We start from the raw sequence: 21873 nt of genomic DNA on the forward strand, positions 1-21873 counted from the left end.
CATTGGTGTTGTCTTTTCTTCTTTTTTGTACAATTACACATTGGTATTGTCTTTTCTTCTTTTTTGTACAATTACACATTTGTGTTACTTGTCTTTTTTTCCTTATCTGTATAATTGCATGTTGGTGTTATATTTTCATCCTCATCTTTACAATTATGCATCGGTGTTACTTGTCTTTTCTTCTTTATTTGTACAAGTACACATTGGTGTTACTTGTCTATTCTTCCTCATCTGTACAATTACACATTGGTGTTACTTGTCTGCTCTTTCTCCTTTGTACAATTATGCATTGGTATTACTTTTCTTTTCTCTTTCAGCTGTATAATTACACATACAATTATGATTACAGGTGTCAAAGAATAATGGAGGAAAGACTTGGAAGAAAAATAAGGGGAAAAAAAGATACAAAGAAAATTATGAATATTGCACAGAGGAACAGACCTATTTAGGGGCAGGTGACAGCACAGGTCAAGATCACTGTGTTGAAGGAGAGGGATACAGTCTGGCAGGGGAACAAAGTTTATATTATGAACAGTCTGAGACATTCTTTTCAGCAGAAGAAGAGGGAGGATTGGCAATTAACTACCTCAGTATGATGGACTTTGGTGCAGTATGGGAAGATTACTGGGGAAAATATGGGGAGTACCTAGTGTGGGAAGGTTGGGTGTCTAAGTATCCTGACCAAATTGATTTTGATAAAATTGAGGCAGTTCCAGCTATTGTGGAAGTAGAGGTAGAGAGTGATATCATTGACAGTGGTATGCATTATGGGGTATCTCTGGCAGCAACTGAAGAAGACAGTCTCGGTCCACCAAAATCTGATGTCAAAGATAAGGTGGATACAGGTGGATTGTCCACAGACAACAAGGAAGCAAAGGATTCTAACATTCGTGATGAGACTTCCCCAGATTTGGCAATTAGGAAGCTTTCTCTTCCTGGGATAATTGAAGCTCATGTTAATGACTCGTCTGGGAATGAATTGGGAACAAAAAGCAATGATCAGTGTGTGTCAGAGGTGCATCTGACCAATGTAGAAAGAGAAGCGTTTTCTAGAACTCTAGAGAACTGTAATAATGAAAGCATGAATAATTCATGCAGATATGAATCTGGGGAATCTAAGGTTGATAAAAAGTGTAATGATGAGGGAATAAGAATTGACTGTTATGGGCATAAACATTCTGATGAAACTGATAAAAATTGCCCAGGGAATATTCGTAATGTTAAGTCAAGCATCTCACAATCAGACATCAGTACTGAAGACAGTTTGAGACAGATCAATGAAGCGTATCAACTTCCCTATCGAGACCCTAGTGGTGACTACACACACTGTTCTGACAGCTCTGAGAAAGTCCCGATTTCTGATATTCACCTATGTGATGATAAAGAAAAAGGTCTTGGTTTAGTGTCCAATTCATACTTTTGCATTGATGAACAAATTCATGTATGCAAGACTGATGTCTCTGAGAAAAACTATTCCTCCCCAAACTTCATGAACATTTCCAAAGCAAACATTATAGGTCAGCTTCAGAACCGTCTTGAGGCAGGTGAAGCTAGTTTTGGAACTGTAAGGGGGAACAAAGAAGAAGAAGATGCTGGGAATATGGCTAGAAATAAAACAGATGTGGTAGATATGATGCACACTTATGCTGCTTCTATCACTGGTAGTCAGGGAGAAAGTGGGCCTGTTGCAATAGCGGTTGACCTTGGTGATGGGGGTCCACCTGATGGACATGTTAGTAATGAAATTACAGAACATGACACGCCACAGGAAGGGGGAAATTTTGACAGAGTTTGGGAGTCATTATGGAATGAGCATTACACAGAGACATACTGGTATTACTACAACCAGCTCAAAGAAAAATTTTACAAAATGAGGCAGCAGTCTGACTCAGAAGATACTGGAGCAAACCAGGGGGAAACATTGGAGGTACCAAAGGATAATGAGATGACAGGAGAAAACCAAGGGGATACATTGGATGTAAAAGAGGATACTGGGATGGCTGGAGCATACCAGAGAGAAACATTCAGGGTAAAAGAGGCTAATGAGATCTATGAACACCAAGTAGTGACACAACCTTCAGAATCACAACAGGAAGTTAATAACAGAGGGAAAGATGTCGAATTCAGTCTTGCTGTTAAAGGAGAGTCCAAAGGTAATGTACTCACTAGGAGTTCATTGATGTAGAATATACCTGAATAGTATAGCCACTAGGAGTTAAGGTATGTAGAATATACCTGAGTAATTTAGCCACTAGGAGTTAAGGTATGTGGAATATGCTGAGTAATGTAGCCACTAGGAGTTCATTGATGTAGAATATACCTGAATAGTATAGCCACTAGGAGTTAAGGTATGTGGAATATACTGAGTAATGTAGCAACTAGGAGTTAAGGTATGTGGAATATACTGAGTAATGTAGCCACTAGGAGTTAAGGTATGTGGAATATACTGAGTAATGTAGCCACTAGGAGTTCATTGATGTAGAATATACCGCATTGTATCCCCTAGGGGTGCAAGACTGAGAGTCAAAAATCACCTTGGTGTCAAAACTGGGGGTCAGACTGAGTTAAAAACAAACTTTGAATCAAAACTGGAGGTCATATTAAAAATTGGGGTCTCTGAAGTGCAGATGAGGGTAAAGGGAAACACTGATATACCTGAGTAATGTAGCCACTTGGAGTTAAGGTATGTGGAATATTCGTGAATAATGTAGCCACTTGGAGTTTAAGGATGTAGAATATTCGTGAATAATGTAGCCACTAGGAGTTCAAGGATGTAGAATATTCGTGAATAATGTAGCCACTAGGAGTTCAAGGATGCAGAATATTCGTGAATAATGTAGCCACTAGGAGTTTAAGGATGTAGAATATTCGTGAATAATGTAGCCACTAGGAGTTCAAGGATGCAGAATATTCGTGAATAATGTAACCACTGGGAGTTCAGGGATGAAGAATTTACCTGATTCACTCAGTTGCATGTGGTAAGAGGTGACTAAAGAGGTAGGAGCCATAGTGTCTCAGTGGTCAGTATGCTGGACTCTTAACTGAAAGGATACAGGTTAAATCCTACCATTGCATCAGCCCAGATCAGCTAACTTCTGCAAGGTACTTTCCTCCAATTGCCTCAGCACTAAATAAGCTACTTGTGTTGTTTAAACATCAACCCAAATCAATGGTAATATCCATACTTCTGTTAGCAGATAGATACTGTTGTCACATTTAAGAAGCCATGGTCTATTCTCTGTCAATATTGTTAGTTTTGTGTCTGAAGTTCTTGAAAGTTTATTACAACTGAGATTGTATTTCACAGAACCCTTACCCAGTGTTATCACTGCTTCAAAATAAGGGAGTGCATAGTAAAATCATTCACATGATTTGACATGAGTTAAGAAAAGCCATCCTTTCATTGATTATCACAGTATTAAAAGTGTTCTACCAACTGCATACAGTCAGCTTATGAAATGACATACTGTAAGAAGGTAATTAATCTATATTTTGCCAGAGTGAGTAGTGAACAAAAAGCTGTCAAATTATTTAAGGTAATATGAGAATTTGAATCAGCCACCAACATATGCTGCAATCCAAAATACTCATGGACTGATTTCATCATTAAAAAAGGCAGCAATTTCTAATCTTGAGCATGAGTAAAAATTTAATATCTAGACTATGATAGTGTTTGATTGATCGTCATTCATGCATACAGATCTCTTTTGCTTTTATTTATGCAAATCTAACCCATCATGAATATGTTAGACTCCATGAGAATGTTTGATTGGTCATCAATCATGCATACAGATATCTTTTGCATTTCTTTATGAGAATTTATGATTGGTCATCAGTCATGCATAGAGATATCTTTTGCATTTCTTTATGCAAATCTAACCCATCATGAATATGGTAGACCCCATGAGAATGTTTAATTGGTCATGTCATAGCATACATATATCTTTGCATTTTATTATTTGAAAAAACACTATGGATGTGGTAGACTTTATGAGAATGTATGATTGGTTATCAATAATGGTTATCAATAATGGAATACAGGTCACTTTTGCTTTCTTGATACCAGAAATACATCATGAATATGTTAGACTCTATGAGCATATTTGATTGGTTATGAATCATGGCATACTAACTGCTTTTGCTTTCTTTATGCCGAAAAATACCACAGATGTGGTTGAGAATGGGTATGTTCAATTTATTATAAATCACAATCACTTTTGAATTTGTGTATGCAGAAAAAAAAACACCATGTATGTGATAGACTGCATAAATATGTATGAAAGCTCAGCATTCCAAAAATTTGTTTGCTTCATATTAAGTAAAATCAACTCTACAAAATGACTTCAACACATTCTTTGAAATTTGATTTAGATTTTGAAGTGGAAACAATGAATCTTAATATGCAAGTCCGAAATGTATCAAACCAAATTTTTTTGGGCCGTAATCTGTATATAATGGAAGATAGTTGGAAGAATCACAGTAATAATCATTCTTACTGCAAGAACACTTATGGTGTTGTTGGCCTGAATGTATCCATAACACATGACGTATTCTATGTAAATATCAGATACAGAACAGAAAAGTATTATCAGACAAGTGGGTCACGTAGAACATTGTGGCTTGTTTTCTTTATGGTTTTGCTAAGAAATTGTCATTGCTAGAAGCCCCCAAACTCTAGTTTTATTGAAACAGTGTCCAACTATATTGTCTTTAAATGGTTTTAAGGATGGATGCTTGTGGTAATTTGAAGCAATTATATTTATTTAACAGGTGTATTTTTACTTGTGCATTTTTACATAGCAAAAACAGGCAAGCAATTCAAGATGTTACAAATATGTATGCTCTTGTGCATTTTTTAAACTACTTTTATTTCAGTACCAAATTCCAAGTAAGGTTCATTACAAAGAAAAGTATTGGAAAATATTCTGTTATTAATTGTTCATGAACTAATAGGTGAAAGAGTGTTTAAAACTTCATCCGATTTGTACAGGATACGAATCATGGACTGTTCTTATCAGATACAGATGTGTCATTATTATCCATAAAAAATCATGGACTGTTCTTATCAGATACAGATGTGTCATTATTATCCATAAAAAATCATGGCCTCTTCTTATCAGATACAGAAGTGTCATTATTATCCATAAAAAATCATGGACTCTTCTTATCAGATACAGAAGTGTCATTATTATCCATAAAAAATCATGGCCTCTTCTTATCAGATACAGATGTGTCATTATTATCCATAAAAAATCATGGCCTCTTCTTATCAGATACAGATGTGTCATTATTATCCATAAAAAATCATGGCCTCTTCTTATCAGATACAGATGTGTCATTATTATCCATAAAAAATCATGGCCTCTTCTTATCAGATACAGATGTGTCATTATTATCCATAAAAAATCATGGACTGTTCTTATCAGATACAGATGTGTCATTATTATCCATAAAAAATCATGGCCTCTTCTTATCAGATACAGATGTGTCATTATTATCCATAAAAAATCATGGCCTCTTCTTATCAGATACAGATGTGTCATTATTATCCATAAAAAATCATGGCCTCTTCTTATCAGATACAGATGTGTCATTATTATCCATAAAAAATCATGGCCTCTTCTTATCAGATACAGATGTGTCATTATTATCCATAAAAAATCATGGCCTCTTCTTATCAGATACAGATGTGTCATTATTATCCATAAAAAATCATGGCCTCTTCTTATCAGATACAGATGTGTCATTATTATCCATAAAAAATCATGGACTCTTCTTATCAGATACAGATGTGTCATTATTATCCATAAAATATCATGGCCTCTTCTTATCAGATACAGATGTGTCATTATTATCCATAAAAAATCATGGACTCTTCTTATCAGATACAGATGTGTCATTATTATCCATAAAAAATCATGGCCTCTTCTTATCAGATGCAGATGTGTCATTATTATCCATAAAAAATCATGGCCTCTTCTTATCAGATACAGATGTGTCATTATTATCCATAAAAAATCATGGACTCTTCTTATCAGATACAGATGTGTCATTATTATCCATAAAAAGTCATGGCCTCTTCTTATCAGATACAGATGTGTCATTATTATCCATAAAAAATCATGGACTCTTCTTATCAGATACAGATGTGTCATTATTATCCATAAAAAATCATGGCCTCTTCTTATCAGATACAGATGTGTCATTATTATCCATAAAAAATCATGGACTGTTCTTATCAGATACAGAAGTGTCATTATTATCCATAAAAAGTCATGGCCTCTTCTTATCAGATACAGATGTGTCATTATTATCCATAAAAAATCATGGACTCTTCTTATCAGATACAGATGTGTCATTATTATCCATCAGTTTTACACAAAACATTCACATATGTTTCATAGCAGGTCATAAATCGCTAGTGATCGTCCAAGTGTTATTTTTTTGTTGTACTTTTTGTTCACTTTTACAGGACTGTTATTACAGTTATTGAAATTTATATAAGCATTTTATTTCATTACACTAAAACCTGTTATGAGAGACAGCCCCTTCTGTCAACAAAAAACAGGCTCTCAAGACATGTGGTCTCTCATAACAGGTTTGTACAAAAAGACCAGTCTCCAAGGTCCAGTTTCAGAGCAATTTAAAGAGAAATAAGCACAACCACTGTACATATATTTTATATTTTATTGATAGTTCTTGCTAAAATATTGTATGCATTCATCTGATAACAAAGTTTTAGAGCAATAAAGATATACTTCTATCATTAAACATGAAATCAGATTTACATTTGAAGATGCATGTACATGTATATGAAATTGTTACTGATTAACTCGTTTTTGTTTAAAACACCTGAATTTGTTTTATGCCCTTTTTCACTTATTTCAGTTACACTAATTATTTTCTCCAGTGTTAAAATTGTCTCTTAGTTTGAGGTTCTTCTATTGTTATTAAAGTACTAGGTGTTAACATTATGAGTGCTTTGTTGTAATATTGACTGTATAGTTGGTTTTTACTAGGCTTTGGGAAAAGTTGAAAAATCTATACATGTGCATTGCATATCTAACAGTTAATGAAATACAAAGAAACAGTTATCTCCTCATCCAGAAACATAATCATTTACACAGAGACAAAAGTCAACAGCTTAATTCAAAGAAGACATACAGAGATTAACTGTATAAAGTAAGTGTTACCCAGTTGCACAGGCTTGAATAGACAACAGCTTGGTGATTGGGATGTAATCACTTTAACATCAGGGGAAAAAACAACAAACATCAGAAGCCTTTAACACTATCAATTGAATCCCACAAATGATTCTCACTTTCTGGTTTTATAGACAAAGACCTTATTCACCCGCAGGCCATACAGTTTAACTCTAAGAGATAAAACTATATATGCGACCACTAACTTAATTTTGGCACTACAATGGCAAATCGTGACATGTACATTAGCCTGTTTTATGGACGGTACCAACTGTCACCATATACAAACTGGTAGCCAGGCTCCATTTCTTGTTGTTCTTTTTAAGTTTGTTTTTTATCAGAATACAAATGATTACATAAAGGTGAGTGGTGTCAGTCTCTATTCTTGTGATACAGTCATTCATAGAGCTGAATACTGGGTCCCACTCATACAATTTTTTTTTTAATGGTATATGCAGCCATTGTTATAGGGATCAAACAAAGGTTGGTGGAGTTTATCCTCGGTTTTATGAAAGCAGTGTTTAAATGCATATTTTGCCAAACCATCATTTTTTTAGAACTGTATATGCAGCCATTGTTATGGGGATTAAATAAAGGTCGGTGGAGTTTATACTTGTTTTTATGATAGCAGTGTTGAAATGCATATTTTGCCAAGACATCATGGTAGCTGGTCATGTTCAACAGGTGGTTGCTTACAACAGAGTGTTTATATAGTAAAATCAATCCATGCATTATGATTGTGGTTGGAAATGACAGGTGGTCACTCATAGCAAAGGCTGCTCATAACAGGTTTTACTGTATCTAACTAGAGACAAAAGTTACAACCAAGTCATTTTATATCTAATCTCTCCCAGTGTTATAGTGTTATAATACACCTGGGTAGTCATTTTATATATAATCTCTCACAGTGCTATAGTGTTATAATACACCAATGTAGTCATTTTATATCTAATCTTGCCCAATGTTACAGTGTTATAATACACCTGTGTAGTCATTTTATATTTAATCTCTTCCAGTGTTACAGCATTATAATACACATGGGTAGTCATTTAATATATAATCTCTCCCAGTGTTATAATGTTATAATACAAGTGGGTAGTCATTTTATTTAAAATCTCTGTTTTATAGTGTAATTATACAGCTGGGTAGTCATTTTATATCTAATCTAGTCCAATGTTACAGTGTTATAATACACTGAGTAGGCATTTTATATCCAATCTGTTTTTTTAATGTTATAATACACATGGGTAGTCATTTACTATCTAATCTGTCCCATTGTTATAGTGTTATAATGCACCTGGGTAGTATATCAAATCGGGGCCCCGAGTGGCCGAGTGGTCTAAAGCGCTCACCGTTACGGATCACTGCCATCTCACCTCTGTCTGCGTAGGTTCGAGTCTCGGATTCGGCTAATGTGGTTATGTGAGAAAGCTTGCCAGTAGCTTCTCGTGGGTCGGTGGTTCTTTCCGGGGGTTTTCCGGGTTCTTCCTCCACCATTAATACTGGCCGCCATGTATAGCCTATCTTGTGCTGAAAAATGGCGTTAAGCCCTACAACAACAACAACAACAACAGTATATCAAATCTCTCTCAGTCTTCTTGTGTTATAACACACCAGGGTAGTCATTTTATATCTAATCTCTCAGCGGTATAGTGTTATAATACACATGGGTAGTCATTTACTATCTAATCTCTCCCAGTGTTATAGTGTTATAATACACCTGGGTAGTATATCAAATCTCTTTGTCTTCTTGTGCTATAACACACCAGGGTAGTCATTTTATATCTAATCTCTCGGTGTTATAGTGTTATAATACACCAGGGTAGTCATTTTATATCTAATCTCTCAGTGTTGTGTTATAATACACCACGATAGTCATTTTATATCTAATCTCTCTCATTGTTACAGTGCTATAGTACACCTGGGTAGTCATTTTATATATAATCTCTCACAGTGCTATAGTGTTATAATACACCAATGTAGTCATTTTATATTTAATCTCTTCCAGTGTTACAGCATTATAATACACGTGGGTAGTCATTTAATATATAATCTCTCCCAGTGTTATAATGTTATAATACAAGTGGGTAGTCATTTTATATAAAATCTCTGTTTTATAGTGTAATTATACAGCTGGGTAGTCATTTTATATCTAATCTAGTCCAATGTTACAGTGTTATAATACACCTGAGTAGGCATTTTATATCCAGTCTGTTTTTTTAATGTTATAATACACATGGGTAGTCTTTTACTATCTAATCTCTCCCAGTGTTATAGTGTTATAATACACCTGGGTAGTATGTCAAATCTCTCTCAGTCTTCTTGTGTTATAACACACCAGGGTAGTCATTTTATATCTAATCTCTCAGTGGTATAGTGTTATAATACATGTGGGTAGTCATTTACTATTTGATCTCTCCCAGTGTTATAGTGTTATAATACACCTGGGTAGTATATCAAATCTCTTTGTCTTCTTGTGTTATAACACACCAGGGTAGTCATTTTATATCTAATCTCTCGGTGTTATAGTGTTATAATACACCAGGGTAGTCATTTTATATCTAATACTCGCAGTGTTGTGTTATAATACACCACGATAGTCATTTTATATCTAATCTGTCTCATTGTTACAGTGCTATAGTACACCTGGGTAGTCATTTTATATGCAATCTCTCACAATGCTATAGTGTTATAATACACCTGGGTAGTCATATCTAATCTCTCACAGTGTTATAGTGTTATAATACACCTGTTTAGTCATTATAGGTTACTGTATTTGTATGGGAAAATAGGAACAAGTTTTCAGAATGAATACTGCCCGAACTTGTGAGTGCAGTTTATCCTTCCGACAAAACGAGTTCATATTTTCCCATACAAATGCAGTAACCTTTTTATTATATGCTCCTTTTTTTATTCAACCTAAGGTTTAATTATATAAACAAAATACACTACAAGAAACAACGTAAATGAATGAATGCCGTATTCCAAACTAAATACACAAGCGCAGATTTGACATTTCAAAATGATGTCATTATTAATGCGCACATAGCTCCGCCCAGATAAATTTGAACTTAGTCGCGCGGTCGACATAACTTTCGAAAGAAAATGGCGTGTCTAGTTAGAATTGAAATTTGCAGTCATATTGTGAATGACTGGGCATTGCAACGACTTTTCCATTTGATCTGGAGTGAATATATTTTGGTGTTTTGTTTCGATTCGACGAAAGTTTGTGATTTTGGACTGGATTTATCTGTGCAAATTATACATGAAATACATCGGATTGAAGTGGCGAGGGAGAAGCGTGTTTACATCTACAAATGTGTTTCTGTCACTGAATGTTTGAAATCATAACGTGGGAAAAATATGAAGTCTTTCAATTGCAATTTTCAAAAAGACGCTATGGAATTTAATGTGTATTTCATTCTGGGTGCAGTAAGGAGGATGCAGTTGCACTTGTCATCAAAATTACAGCACACTTTCGAAATGTGTAATCCAGATTGAAAACCTATGACATGGCTCATGTAATTCGGATTTGCAGAATTAAGAAAAAACATTTTGAGGAAATTCAGGATGTAAAACTGTTAAGTATATTTTATTTTGCCATTCTTATCACCAGCTAAAGAAAACAGTATATGCCTTGTTATTTGTAAGGACCTAATCCATCATTTATACAAGGTAGCTAGCCTAAATCCGTAACATTGTATCAACGCAAACTGTCAAGACAGCTGTTTTTTTTTTGGAAGTCCACGAAACATGTTGTAGTTCATTCAGAAGCAAATAAACAACCACAACGTAAAGAGCCTCTTACGCGAGTGTAAATGATTAGTTTCCAAATCAGAAGTGCTGGTGTCTGAGTCCATTGTTTATTTACAAAAGAAAGTAGTTCCTTTATTCACGTGAATGCTATACGTGTATTGTCACGCGCGTTCAGTATCGGGGAATATTGAACGATTCTGTCAATGTAAAGTTAACGGGAAAAAAAATGAGCATATAATAATATCTAATCTCTCACAGTGTTATAGTGTTATAATACACCTGGGTGGTCATATCTAATCTCTCACAGTGCTATAGTGTTATAATACACCTGTGTAGTCATATTTAATCTCTCACAGTGCTATAGTGTTATATTACACCTGGGTAGTCATATCTAATCTCTCACAGTGCTATAGTGTTATAACACACCTGTGTAGTCATATCTAATCTCTCACAGTGCTATAGTGTTATAATACACCTGTGTAGTCACATCTAATCTCTCACAGTGCTATAGTGTTATAATACACCTTTGTAGTCATATCTGATCTCTCACAGTGCTATAGTGATATAATACACCTGTGTAGTCATATCTAATCTCTCACAGTGTTATAGTGTTATAATACACCTGTGTAGTCATATCTAATCTCTCACAGTGCTATAGTGTTATATTACACCTGGGTAGTCATATCTAATCTCTCACAGTGCTATAGTGTTATAATACACCTGTGTAGTCATATCTAATCTCTCACAGTGTTATAGTGTTATAATACACCTGTGTAGTCATATCTAATCTCTCACAGTGCTATAGTGTTATATTACACCTGGGTAGTCATATCTAATCTCTCGCAGTGCTATAATGTTATAATACACCAGTGTAGTCATATCTAATCTCTCACAGTGTTATAGTGTTATAATACACATGTGTAGTCATATCTAATCTCTCACAGTGCTATAGTGTTATAATACACCTGTGTAGTCATATGTAATCTCTCACCTGGGTAAATGGTGACATGATATGGATGACATCAGAATGTAATGACCTCACTTCAGACTGTGCTAAAAGAATCTATTTAACAAGAGTACATTAACATAAATGATATTATCCACGTCAGATTTTTTAAAGCTTGGTTAGAATTTGAAAATATTGGATCCAGCTGAGCAATAAGAGCATGTACCATAATAGTTTTTAAGGAAAGCATTTTAATATATTTAAAATAAAAGTCATTTTTAAAAAAAATCCTTTTATGTTTTGATGCTTAAAAGAACTGCAAGTACATTTATATTTACCAACCTTTACAGACTTAGAGACGACAAGTGACAATTCGGAATATTCAGTCAATGAGGACAACTATTTGGATGATACAAATGGACAAGATGATATTGAACCAGAAGATGGCCCTGGCAGGAAAACATCCAAGGGTCAGAGGTCGAACACAGAGAATGATAGAGGAGATCTCAGAACAGGGACAGGTACTAAGATGGCATTTGTATAGATTCTGGTTCAAATATCTTGAAATTCAGCAGTGACACATTTTGTGGATTGTATAAAAAGGGCATTATGAGAGTAGAATTTCACTTATTTGTAATAAAAATGTAATGAGACCAAGAATGAAGTAAAAATACTTTTCTTCCTTGGTCTGATCCTGTTTGTTTTTTTTGGAGGGGGGTCTGACTTGTCTTTTGTTTATATATATTATGTCTTTGGTATGTCTAAACCAAGTTTAGGTTTAATTTTCACCTTGTTTTCTCCATAATAACATATGCTGATTGATTTTAAAGGACAACATGGATTGAAAGCAAGTATAGTTTGAGGCTTCATATCAATAAGATCAATGTAAAGTTCAATTTTGATCATTTTATGGAGTAATGATCCCTTTTGGACATGGCAGCTTGCCTGATATATGGAGTATTGATCCCTTTTGGACATGGCAGCTTGCCTAATATATGGAGTATTGATCCCTTTTGGACATGGCAGCTTGCCTAATATATGGAGTATTGATCCCTTTTGGACATGGCAGCTTGTCTAATGTATGGAGTAATGATCCCTTTTGGACATGGCAGCTTGTCTAATACATGGAGTGTTGATCCCTTTTGGACATGGCAGTTTGCCTAATATATGGAGTAATGATCCCTTTTGGACATGGCAGCTTGTCTAATATATGGAGTAATTATCCCTTTTGGACATGGCAGCTTGTCTATTATATGGAGTATTGATCCCTTTTGGACATGGCAGCTTGCCTAATATATGGAGTAATGATCCCTTTTGGACATGGCAGCTTGTCTAATATATGGAGTAATGATCCCTTTTGGACATGGCAGCTTGCCTAATATATGGAGTAGTGTTCCCTTTTGGACATGGCAGCTTGCCTAATATATGGAGTAATGATCCCTTTTAGACATGGCAGCTTGTCTAATATATGGAGTAATGATCCCTTTTGGACATGGCAGCTTGTCTAATATATGGAGTAATGATCCCTTTTGGACTTGGCAGCTTGTCTAATATATGGAGTAATGATCCCTTTTGGACATGGCAGCTTGTCTAATATATGGAGTAATGATCCCTTTTGGACATGGCAGCTTGCCTAATGTATGGAGTATTGATCCCTTTTGGACATGGCAGCTTGGCTAATGCATGGAGTAATTATCCCTTTTGGACATGGCAGCTTGTTTAATATATGGAGTAATGATCCCTTTTGGACATGGCAGCTTGCCTAATATATGGAGTATTGATCCCTTTTGGACATGGCAGCTTGCCTAATATATGGAGTAATGATCCCATTTGACATGGCAGCTTGTCTAATATATGGAGTATTGATCCCTTTTGGACATGGCAGCTTGCCGAATATATGGAGCAATGATCCCTTTTGGACATGGCAGCTTGTCTATTATATGGAGTAATGATCCCTTTTGGACATGGCAGCTTGTCTAATATATGGAGTATTGATCCCTTTTGGACATGGCAGCTTGTCTAATGTATGGAGTAATGATCCCTTTTGGACATGGCAGCTTGGCTAATACATGGAGTAATGATCCCTTTTGGACATGGCAGCTTGCCTAATATATGGAGTAATGATCCCTTTTGTACATGGCAGCTTGTCTAATATATGGAGTAATTATCCCTTTTGGACATGGCAGCTTGTCTAATATATGTAGTAATGATCCCTTTTGGACATGGCAGCTTGTCTAATGTATGGAGTATTGATCCCTGTTGGACATGGCAGCTTGCCTAATATATGGAGCAATGATCCCTTTTGGACATGGCAGCTTGTCTATTATATGGAGTATTGATCCCTTTTGGACATGGCAGCTTGTCTAATATATGGAGGATTGATCCCTTTTGGACATGGCAGCTTGTCTAATGTATGGAGTAATGATCCCTTTTGGACATGGCAGCTTGTCTAATACATGGAGTGTTGATCCCTTTTGGACATGGCAGCTTGCCTAATATATGGAGTAATGATCCCTTTTGGACATGGCAGCTTGTCTAATATATGGAGTAATTATCCCTTTTGGACATGGCAGCTTGTCTATTATATGGAGTATTGATCCCTTTTGGACATGGCAGCTTGCCTAATATATGGAGCAATGATCCCTTTTGGACATGGCAGCTTGTCTATTATATGGAGTATTGATCCCTTTTGGACATGGCAGCTTGTCTAATATATGGAGGATTGATCCCTTTTGGACATGGCAGCTTGTCTAATGTATGGAGTAATGATCCCTTTTGGACATGGCAGCTTGTCTAATACATGGAGTGTTGATCCCTTTTGGACATGGCAGCTTGCCTAATATATGGAGTAATGATCCCTTTTGGACATGGCAGCTTGTCTAATATATGGAGTAATTATCCCTTTTGGACATGGCAGCTTGCCTAATATATGGAGTAATGATCCCTTTTGTACATGGCAGCTTGTCTAATGTATGGAGTATTGATCCCTTTTGGACATGGCAGCTTGCCTAGTATATGGAGTATTGATCCCTTTTGGACATGGCAGCTTGTCTAATATATGGAGTAATGATCCCTTTCGGACATGGCAGCTTGCCTAATATATGGAGTAATGATCCCTTTTGGACATGGCAGCTTGTCTAATATATGGAGTAATGATCCCTTTCGGACATGGCAGCTTGCCTAATGTATGGAGTAATGACCCCCTGTTTGACATAGCAGTTTTCCGTAGTATAATGAACTTAGACTATTTTCTTCTCACTTAGACCTTGTTGTTGGGGCATCCATGTCGTCTGGACACAGTTGTTGCAGTATTGGGTTGTCTAACGACTTTACAAGTCCTTTTGTAGGAACTTTGAAATCTAAGTGTGATTTTTATTGATCAAGAATCATATTCAGAACTCTTTGTAGTGAAAATCCCAACTTCCAGGCCCCCTAGTTTCTTTCATTCATAGTTTTTATGTCAAAAACTCTGTTTTTTTTAAAATGATTGCCCATGACTTTTTTAAAATCCAACAGAGAAATATGATATTGCTTGAAGTTGCATCATGTTGACAGGAGTGCATGAAGCATATGCCAGTACAATGCTGAGAATACATGACCCTTGACTGTAGTACATGAAGCATATGCCAATGTAATGCTGAGAGCACACAAAATTTGACTGTAGTACATGAAGCATATGCCAATATAATGCTGAGAGCACACAAAATTTGACTGGAGTGCATGAAGCATATGCCAATATAATGCTGAGAGCACACAAAATTTGACTGGAGTGCATGAAGCATATGCCAATATAATGCTGAGAGCACACAAAATTTGACTGTAGTACATGAAGCATATGCCAATATAATGCTGAGAGCACACAAAATTTGACTGTAGTACATGAAGCATATGCCAATATAATGCTGAGAGCACACAAAATTTGACTGGAGTGCATGAAGCATATGCCAATATAATGCTGAGAATACACAAACCATGACAGGAGTGCATGAAGCATTCACTAGTATAATGCTGAGAGCAGACAAAACTTGACTGGAGTGCATGAATGTCACCAATATAACACTGAGGGCAGACAATACTTGACAGAAGTGCATGAATGTCACATGAATATCACAGATATAATGTTGAGAGCACATACAAATTGACAGTAGTGCATGAATGTTGCCAATATAACACTGAGAGAACTTGACTCAAGTGCACAGATGTTGCCAACAAAACACAGAGAGCACAAAACTTGACATGAGTGCATGAAGAAGAAGTATGCAGTCATTTTTAGAGTTGCTTGTTGCAAAGTCCACTGTTGATCAGTGTTGACCAGTGTTGATCAGTCAAGTCTTTCTTGACAGATCTATAAGTTCAGAGAGTCAAATTTTGGTCAGAGCAACATTTATATTAAGTACAACTGTTTTATATATTCTAAATTCTCCATTTAATATTTCACAGGACAGGAAGGGATGAGCTCAACATCAGGTGGGCAACAGACTATTTCCATTGACGGTGGTGGTGATGAAGATCCACCAGAAGAAAGACCCATAACTATTCCAAGCAGGTGAAAGATCATGAATTTGCATCTCAGTGTATACAGGCAGAATTCTTGAAAACCACTTGTCAATGAGAATTATGGCATAAATGCTCAAAAGGGCAGAAAAGTCAATGTTATCTTTGCCATGAAAGTTTTTGACAAAAACAGTTTGTCAGTTTTTGATTGCTGTTTTTTTCATGTCAGAGATGTTAATTATATGCACAATTATGAAACCTGTTTTTCTTTGCATATATGCTTGAGTATTTTGCCATTGTACTAAAAAGAACCTGTTATTAGGACCATTTTTAGTTGTCAATATTAAGTTTGATTTTATATATATAGCCACATCATGTTGCCTGTACAGTGATAAATCTGGCCTCGTCAGGATAGTATAATGGCATGACATTATCTTTGTCAGTCAAATTTCTTTTCAAATTACTTTGTGCAAGTTCCCTGCATTCAATTCCTTATATTAGTCAGTTATTGAAACTTAACCTTTTTGGGGAAGAAAAGTGCTATTTTAAAGTAATATTCACATATATAGCAAACGGATTACCAACTTACACAACAGTAATTGCACTGAAGATTGCATGTTGAGTTTTGAGGTAATATTGCAATAACAACTGGAAACTGTAATGAGCATGATCATTAATTCATTTTATTTGATAGTTTTCAGACAATTTAAATTTTAACTGTTTTATTTTTTTATGGCATAGTCATGAAACTGGGGAAGATGTTCAGGAGACAAAGAAAAGGAAAATGAATCCCAAAGATGCTCTTCACATGATGGGCTACAGTTTTCAGACAGAGATCGGAACAGGTGATATCATACAAAACAGGTACATTTCTGTGGACAAGATAATGGTGACCAACTTTTTGTCTGGTCTTTCTTATAATAATAAATAATAACATTTAAGGATCGCACTTTGAGTGTATATGTCATCTTTATCAGCAGTTTTAAGATTAGTGCTTTTTTGTGCTGAAGTGGTAGGGGATATACAGATAAATGAGTTGTTGGAAACCACCTATGAGAATTAAGAGAAGTTTTCACTAGGCATGTGTCAGCTTAATAGAGGGCTTATTTCTACAATAATCTAGATCAAGTGTCTTTGAAAAGTGGCTGTTTAAGACAGGTAATAGCTTGATAGAGGAGACAATTTAGGCAGGGTGGACTGTAGTGACCATCCAACTGTCTGTCCATCACACCTTGTCTGAACTTTGCAGTTAGGTCTGTTCTCAGGCACTGTGGTGGGTTATCTGTTTGAGAATTGTTTCTAGTTATGAATGTGCTTAGCAGAACTCTTCATAAGTCAGATAAAATATTTATAGTTTTGCATGTACATAGAACTCTTCCTGGGTTAAATAAAATGTTTATAGTTATACTTATACATAATAGAACTCTTCATGTGTTAATTATAATGGTCAGTGGGATATTTATTTATTGTTGGCTGGATGTTTTTTTTTAGTATTATGCCTTATCAATTTATCAAAACTATTTTTGATCTATATGTACATTTTTTAAATATCCTAAATTATTCCCAAACTATATATTATTGCATTTAAAGGCAACTTCATTGTAGTTCATGTATTTCTCGATAGAATGCAGATTTTGTAAGTTTCACATTATTTTAGTTTTTTCTCATTCTTTCACATGAAACAATATTGGTTTTCAACAAACATTTTTTTAATAATCTGACACCATGTAACATGAATAATAATTTATTACATTTTCATCCTTTTAAGTTCTTCTTCTAAAAGGACAAGCTTTCAGGGTGGACATGTAACATACAAGGAGAGAAATATTAAGAAATCCAACAAGCATCTTAATATGGGCAAGCGACCGGTTCATATAAAATTTGATGAAGATGGAAATCCGTTAGAATCAAAGCCAAGTAAAAGTTTACAAAAAGTGAAACATTTCCTACAGAAGTTGGAAACTACTGATTCTTCTGAAGCCGTTAGTCAGGAACATAATCATCCTTTGATATCTAGGTTAGAAAATGTTTTGAAAAGTACACAGGATATAAATATCTCAGAAGATTCATCTTCAGATGAGGACTGTCACCAAGGAAATGAACAAATAGATATATGTATAGATAATACAGAAGATGATGGCAAATTGACTGGTGATAATGTATGCAATAGTGAAAGCAGTAAGTCCAACCAAATACATGAAGTTTTGCAATCCCAGTGCTTAAGTGAAGAACATGAATGTATTCATTTAATTCCCTCTGAAGATGATAAAAAACCAGAACACATCATTGAAGAAGAATCTCAGATTGGCAAGTGTTGTGAGAAGGACATTAATGCAGCAGTGGAACCAGACAGCAAATGCCAAAGTATTTTAGCCAAAGATGGAAAAAAGAAGAAGAAAAAGAGAAGGAGGAAACTAATGCCTATACCTCCAGAGATAGAGGCTGACAGTGAGCTGAAAAAATACTGGGCTCAGAGGTACAGACTCTTCTCCAAGTTTGATGAAGGGATTAAGATGGACAGAGGTCAGTCTAATAGGGGGCTACATATAGCGTTGTTTGATAAAGGGATTAAAATGGACAAAGGTCAGTCTATTATTGGGCCATATATAGCAGTGCTTGACAATAGGATTAAGATGGACAAAGGTCAGTTTAATAGTTGGCTACATATATCAGTGTTTGCATTTTGCTTTAACTTGGGGCATTATTTTCCGGATCAGAACCATTTGCTGTATATGTTGTACAATCTTGAGTTCTGTCAGTTTTTAAAATAATCATTTAAATTCACTGCTCATAAAGACTTTATCCAGCCAGTGGGGAAAAAAAATCAGTGTTGTGTCACAAATAAAATTGTATATATTATCTTTAACAACTTTATTGCTCTTAAAAGTCGTTAATACTGATCCTGTTACTCAAATACATGGTAAATCATAATATTTTAAAATTATTCAGTTTTTGCATATGCACTGAATTTTACATGTGCATGAAATCAGATTTTGACAATGACTGTTTCTTAATCATATAAATACGGAATAGGCTGTTTTAGTGTATACGAGTTCCTTGCCAAATTTTGTTAAAGTGTTTAATTTATGGTATGGAGAGAATGATGGAGTTACTGGGACTGGCATAACTCTAACTGCCACCATGCTGTAATGCGTGACATAACACTGTCAACTACCTTGCTGTAATGCGTGACATAACACTGTCAACTACCTTGCTGTAATGCATGACTTAACACTGTCAACTACCATACTGTAATGCATGACATAACACTGTCAACTTCCATACTGTAATGCATGACATAACACTGTCAACTACCTTGCTGTAATGCGTGACATAACACTGTCAACTTCCATGCTGTAATGCATGACATAACACTGTCAGCTACCTTGCTGTAATGCATACATTTATTGATGGCTACCATGCATGACATAACACTGTCAACTTCTTTGCTGTAATGTGTGACATACCACTATCAACTACCTTGCTGTAATGCATGACATAACACTGTCAGCTACCTTGCTGTAATGCATAAATTTATTGATGGCTACCATGCATGACATAACACTGTCAACTTCTTTGCTGTAATGTGTGACATACCACTATCAACTACCTTGCTGTAATGCATGACATAACACTGTCAGCTACCTTGCTGTAATGCATAAATTTATTGATGGCTACCATGCATGCCATAACTGAACACTCTTTATAATAATTCCTAACTGAAAATACAAACACCTTTAACCATTGATATTCAAGGGCTTTTAAAAAAATTCTGTTTCAGAATTGAAAAGATGTAAGATCTTAGACTGGTCCTTTTTTTCTCAACAGTTTCATTAACATATTTGAATTATACCAGTAAATAATAATAACACATGGTTACTTTAATTTGTGAACTTCAGATATGTTTGGTATATGTATATTTCAGAGGGCTGGTTTTCAGTGACCCCTGAGAAGATTGCAGAGCATATTGCTGAGAGATGCCTATGTGATGTGGTTCTTGATGCATTTTGTGGAGTAGGCGGAAATGCTATACAATTTGCATTCACTTGTGAAAGAGGTAAAATGTCTATGGGAATATTATATAAGTAAGAAAAACCCAGATATACTGGTAATTTTTATTGTTGAGCACAAATTAGCCCAAAAGTGAAGCATATCAGTCCTGTTTTTCTGCCAGCAGCTTTGGCAGGAAAATCAACAGTTGGTTAAAGTTTTGATTAAAGTTTTTCATTTGCAAAAACTACTCAGGTGGCCTAAGTGGTTTGAGCATCTGCCTCAGATGCAGGAAGTCACAGGATCGAATCCTGGCTGAGTCATACCAAAGACTTTTGAAAAATGGTATTAGCAGTTGCCTCACTTGGCGCTCAGCATTAAGAGGTTAGTGTTAGGACTGGTTGGTCTGGTGTCAGATAATGTAACAGGGTGGGACATGATGTTACATGTCTGCAGCATGATATTCCAGTGCAAGACATCGCTATAAACTGCCACACTGCAGACATCATAGCAGTATAATTGAAAAATTGTTAAAGCTGTATGATAGTATTATTTGTATTAAAATATTAATTCTGCCTACTATTATCAAGCATTCTTCTATAGAATCCAGGGATAGCACTTTCTGTTCTGTCTGGTGTATATTTTATAATTCTCTATAATTAATTCTATATACCTTGATTTCTTTCATAGGAATCTGGAATGACTGTAGATAGATGAGAATTAATTATTAGGTCATCATTTTCCTTAAAACAGCATCCTCTTCCTGCTATATGCTTTGAAAACTTAAAAGAGCTTTACTTTTATCTGTTTATACATACTTAGGGGAAGTGAGTCATGTACATAGTTAAGTTGACAAACAAAAAATAATAGCTTTATTTTAGAAAAGCCTGTTTTGCTATCATTGACTCTGTTTTAGTGCCTAATCCGTAATTTTCAAGAACTTTATGTTTTATAGCAGTCTTCAGGCTTGCTGAGAAACCTAATTGCAATATTAATTACAGGAGTTGAATTAAGCTTGTTTGTTTCTACATAGTTTTATGTGCAGAAGATGTGGGCATCTTCTTTGATTCAGATCTGCTGGCATATTGTTTGATTCAGATTTGCTGGCATCTTCTTTGATTTGGATATGCTGGTATCTTCTTTGATTCAGATCTCCTGGCATCTTTTTGATTCAGATCTCCTGGCATCTTTTTGATTCAGATTTGCTGGCATATTGTTTGATTTGGATATGCTGGCATCGTTTTTTTTATTCAGATTTGCTGGTATCTTCTTTGATTTAGATCTCTGAATTTATGATAAGTTTTGACAATAAATAACTTGTCTAGTCAACCTTATTTTATTGCAGTTGGTCAGAAATGTGTGGAAGTGAATGACAGTATAATATTTTCTAGACAAAAATCACTCAGTATTTAATCAGGATTTTAAAAAAAAAATGACATCCTTAAATTGAAGTACCCATGATTGTGTATTTTTGAATGATTCTAT

The 21873-nt window shown here is 35.3% G+C and overlaps 1 protein-coding gene across 1 annotated transcript in view; it reads left to right on the top strand.

Annotated features, from left to right (window-relative positions):
- LOC149806492 (uncharacterized) overlaps positions 1-21873 on the top strand; it is a 49443-nt gene that overhangs the window by 13266 nt on the left and 14304 nt on the right. The window contains exons 5-10 of the mRNA XM_089953828.1: positions 350-2153; positions 12255-12425; positions 16345-16450; positions 17140-17262; positions 18167-18921; positions 20324-20455. Coding sequence (XP_089809954.1) covers positions 350-2153; positions 12255-12425; positions 16345-16450; positions 17140-17262; positions 18167-18921; positions 20324-20455 — 3091 coding nt within the window. The remainder of the gene's footprint in view (positions 1-349; positions 2154-12254; positions 12426-16344; positions 16451-17139; positions 17263-18166; positions 18922-20323; positions 20456-21873) is intronic.

Source organism: Sinohyriopsis cumingii, chromosome 1 (genome assembly GCF_028554795.1).
Source record: "Sinohyriopsis cumingii isolate HCF-2022 chromosome 1, ASM2855479v2, whole genome shotgun sequence".
Lineage (NCBI taxonomy): Eukaryota > Metazoa > Mollusca > Bivalvia > Unionida > Unionidae > Sinohyriopsis > Sinohyriopsis cumingii.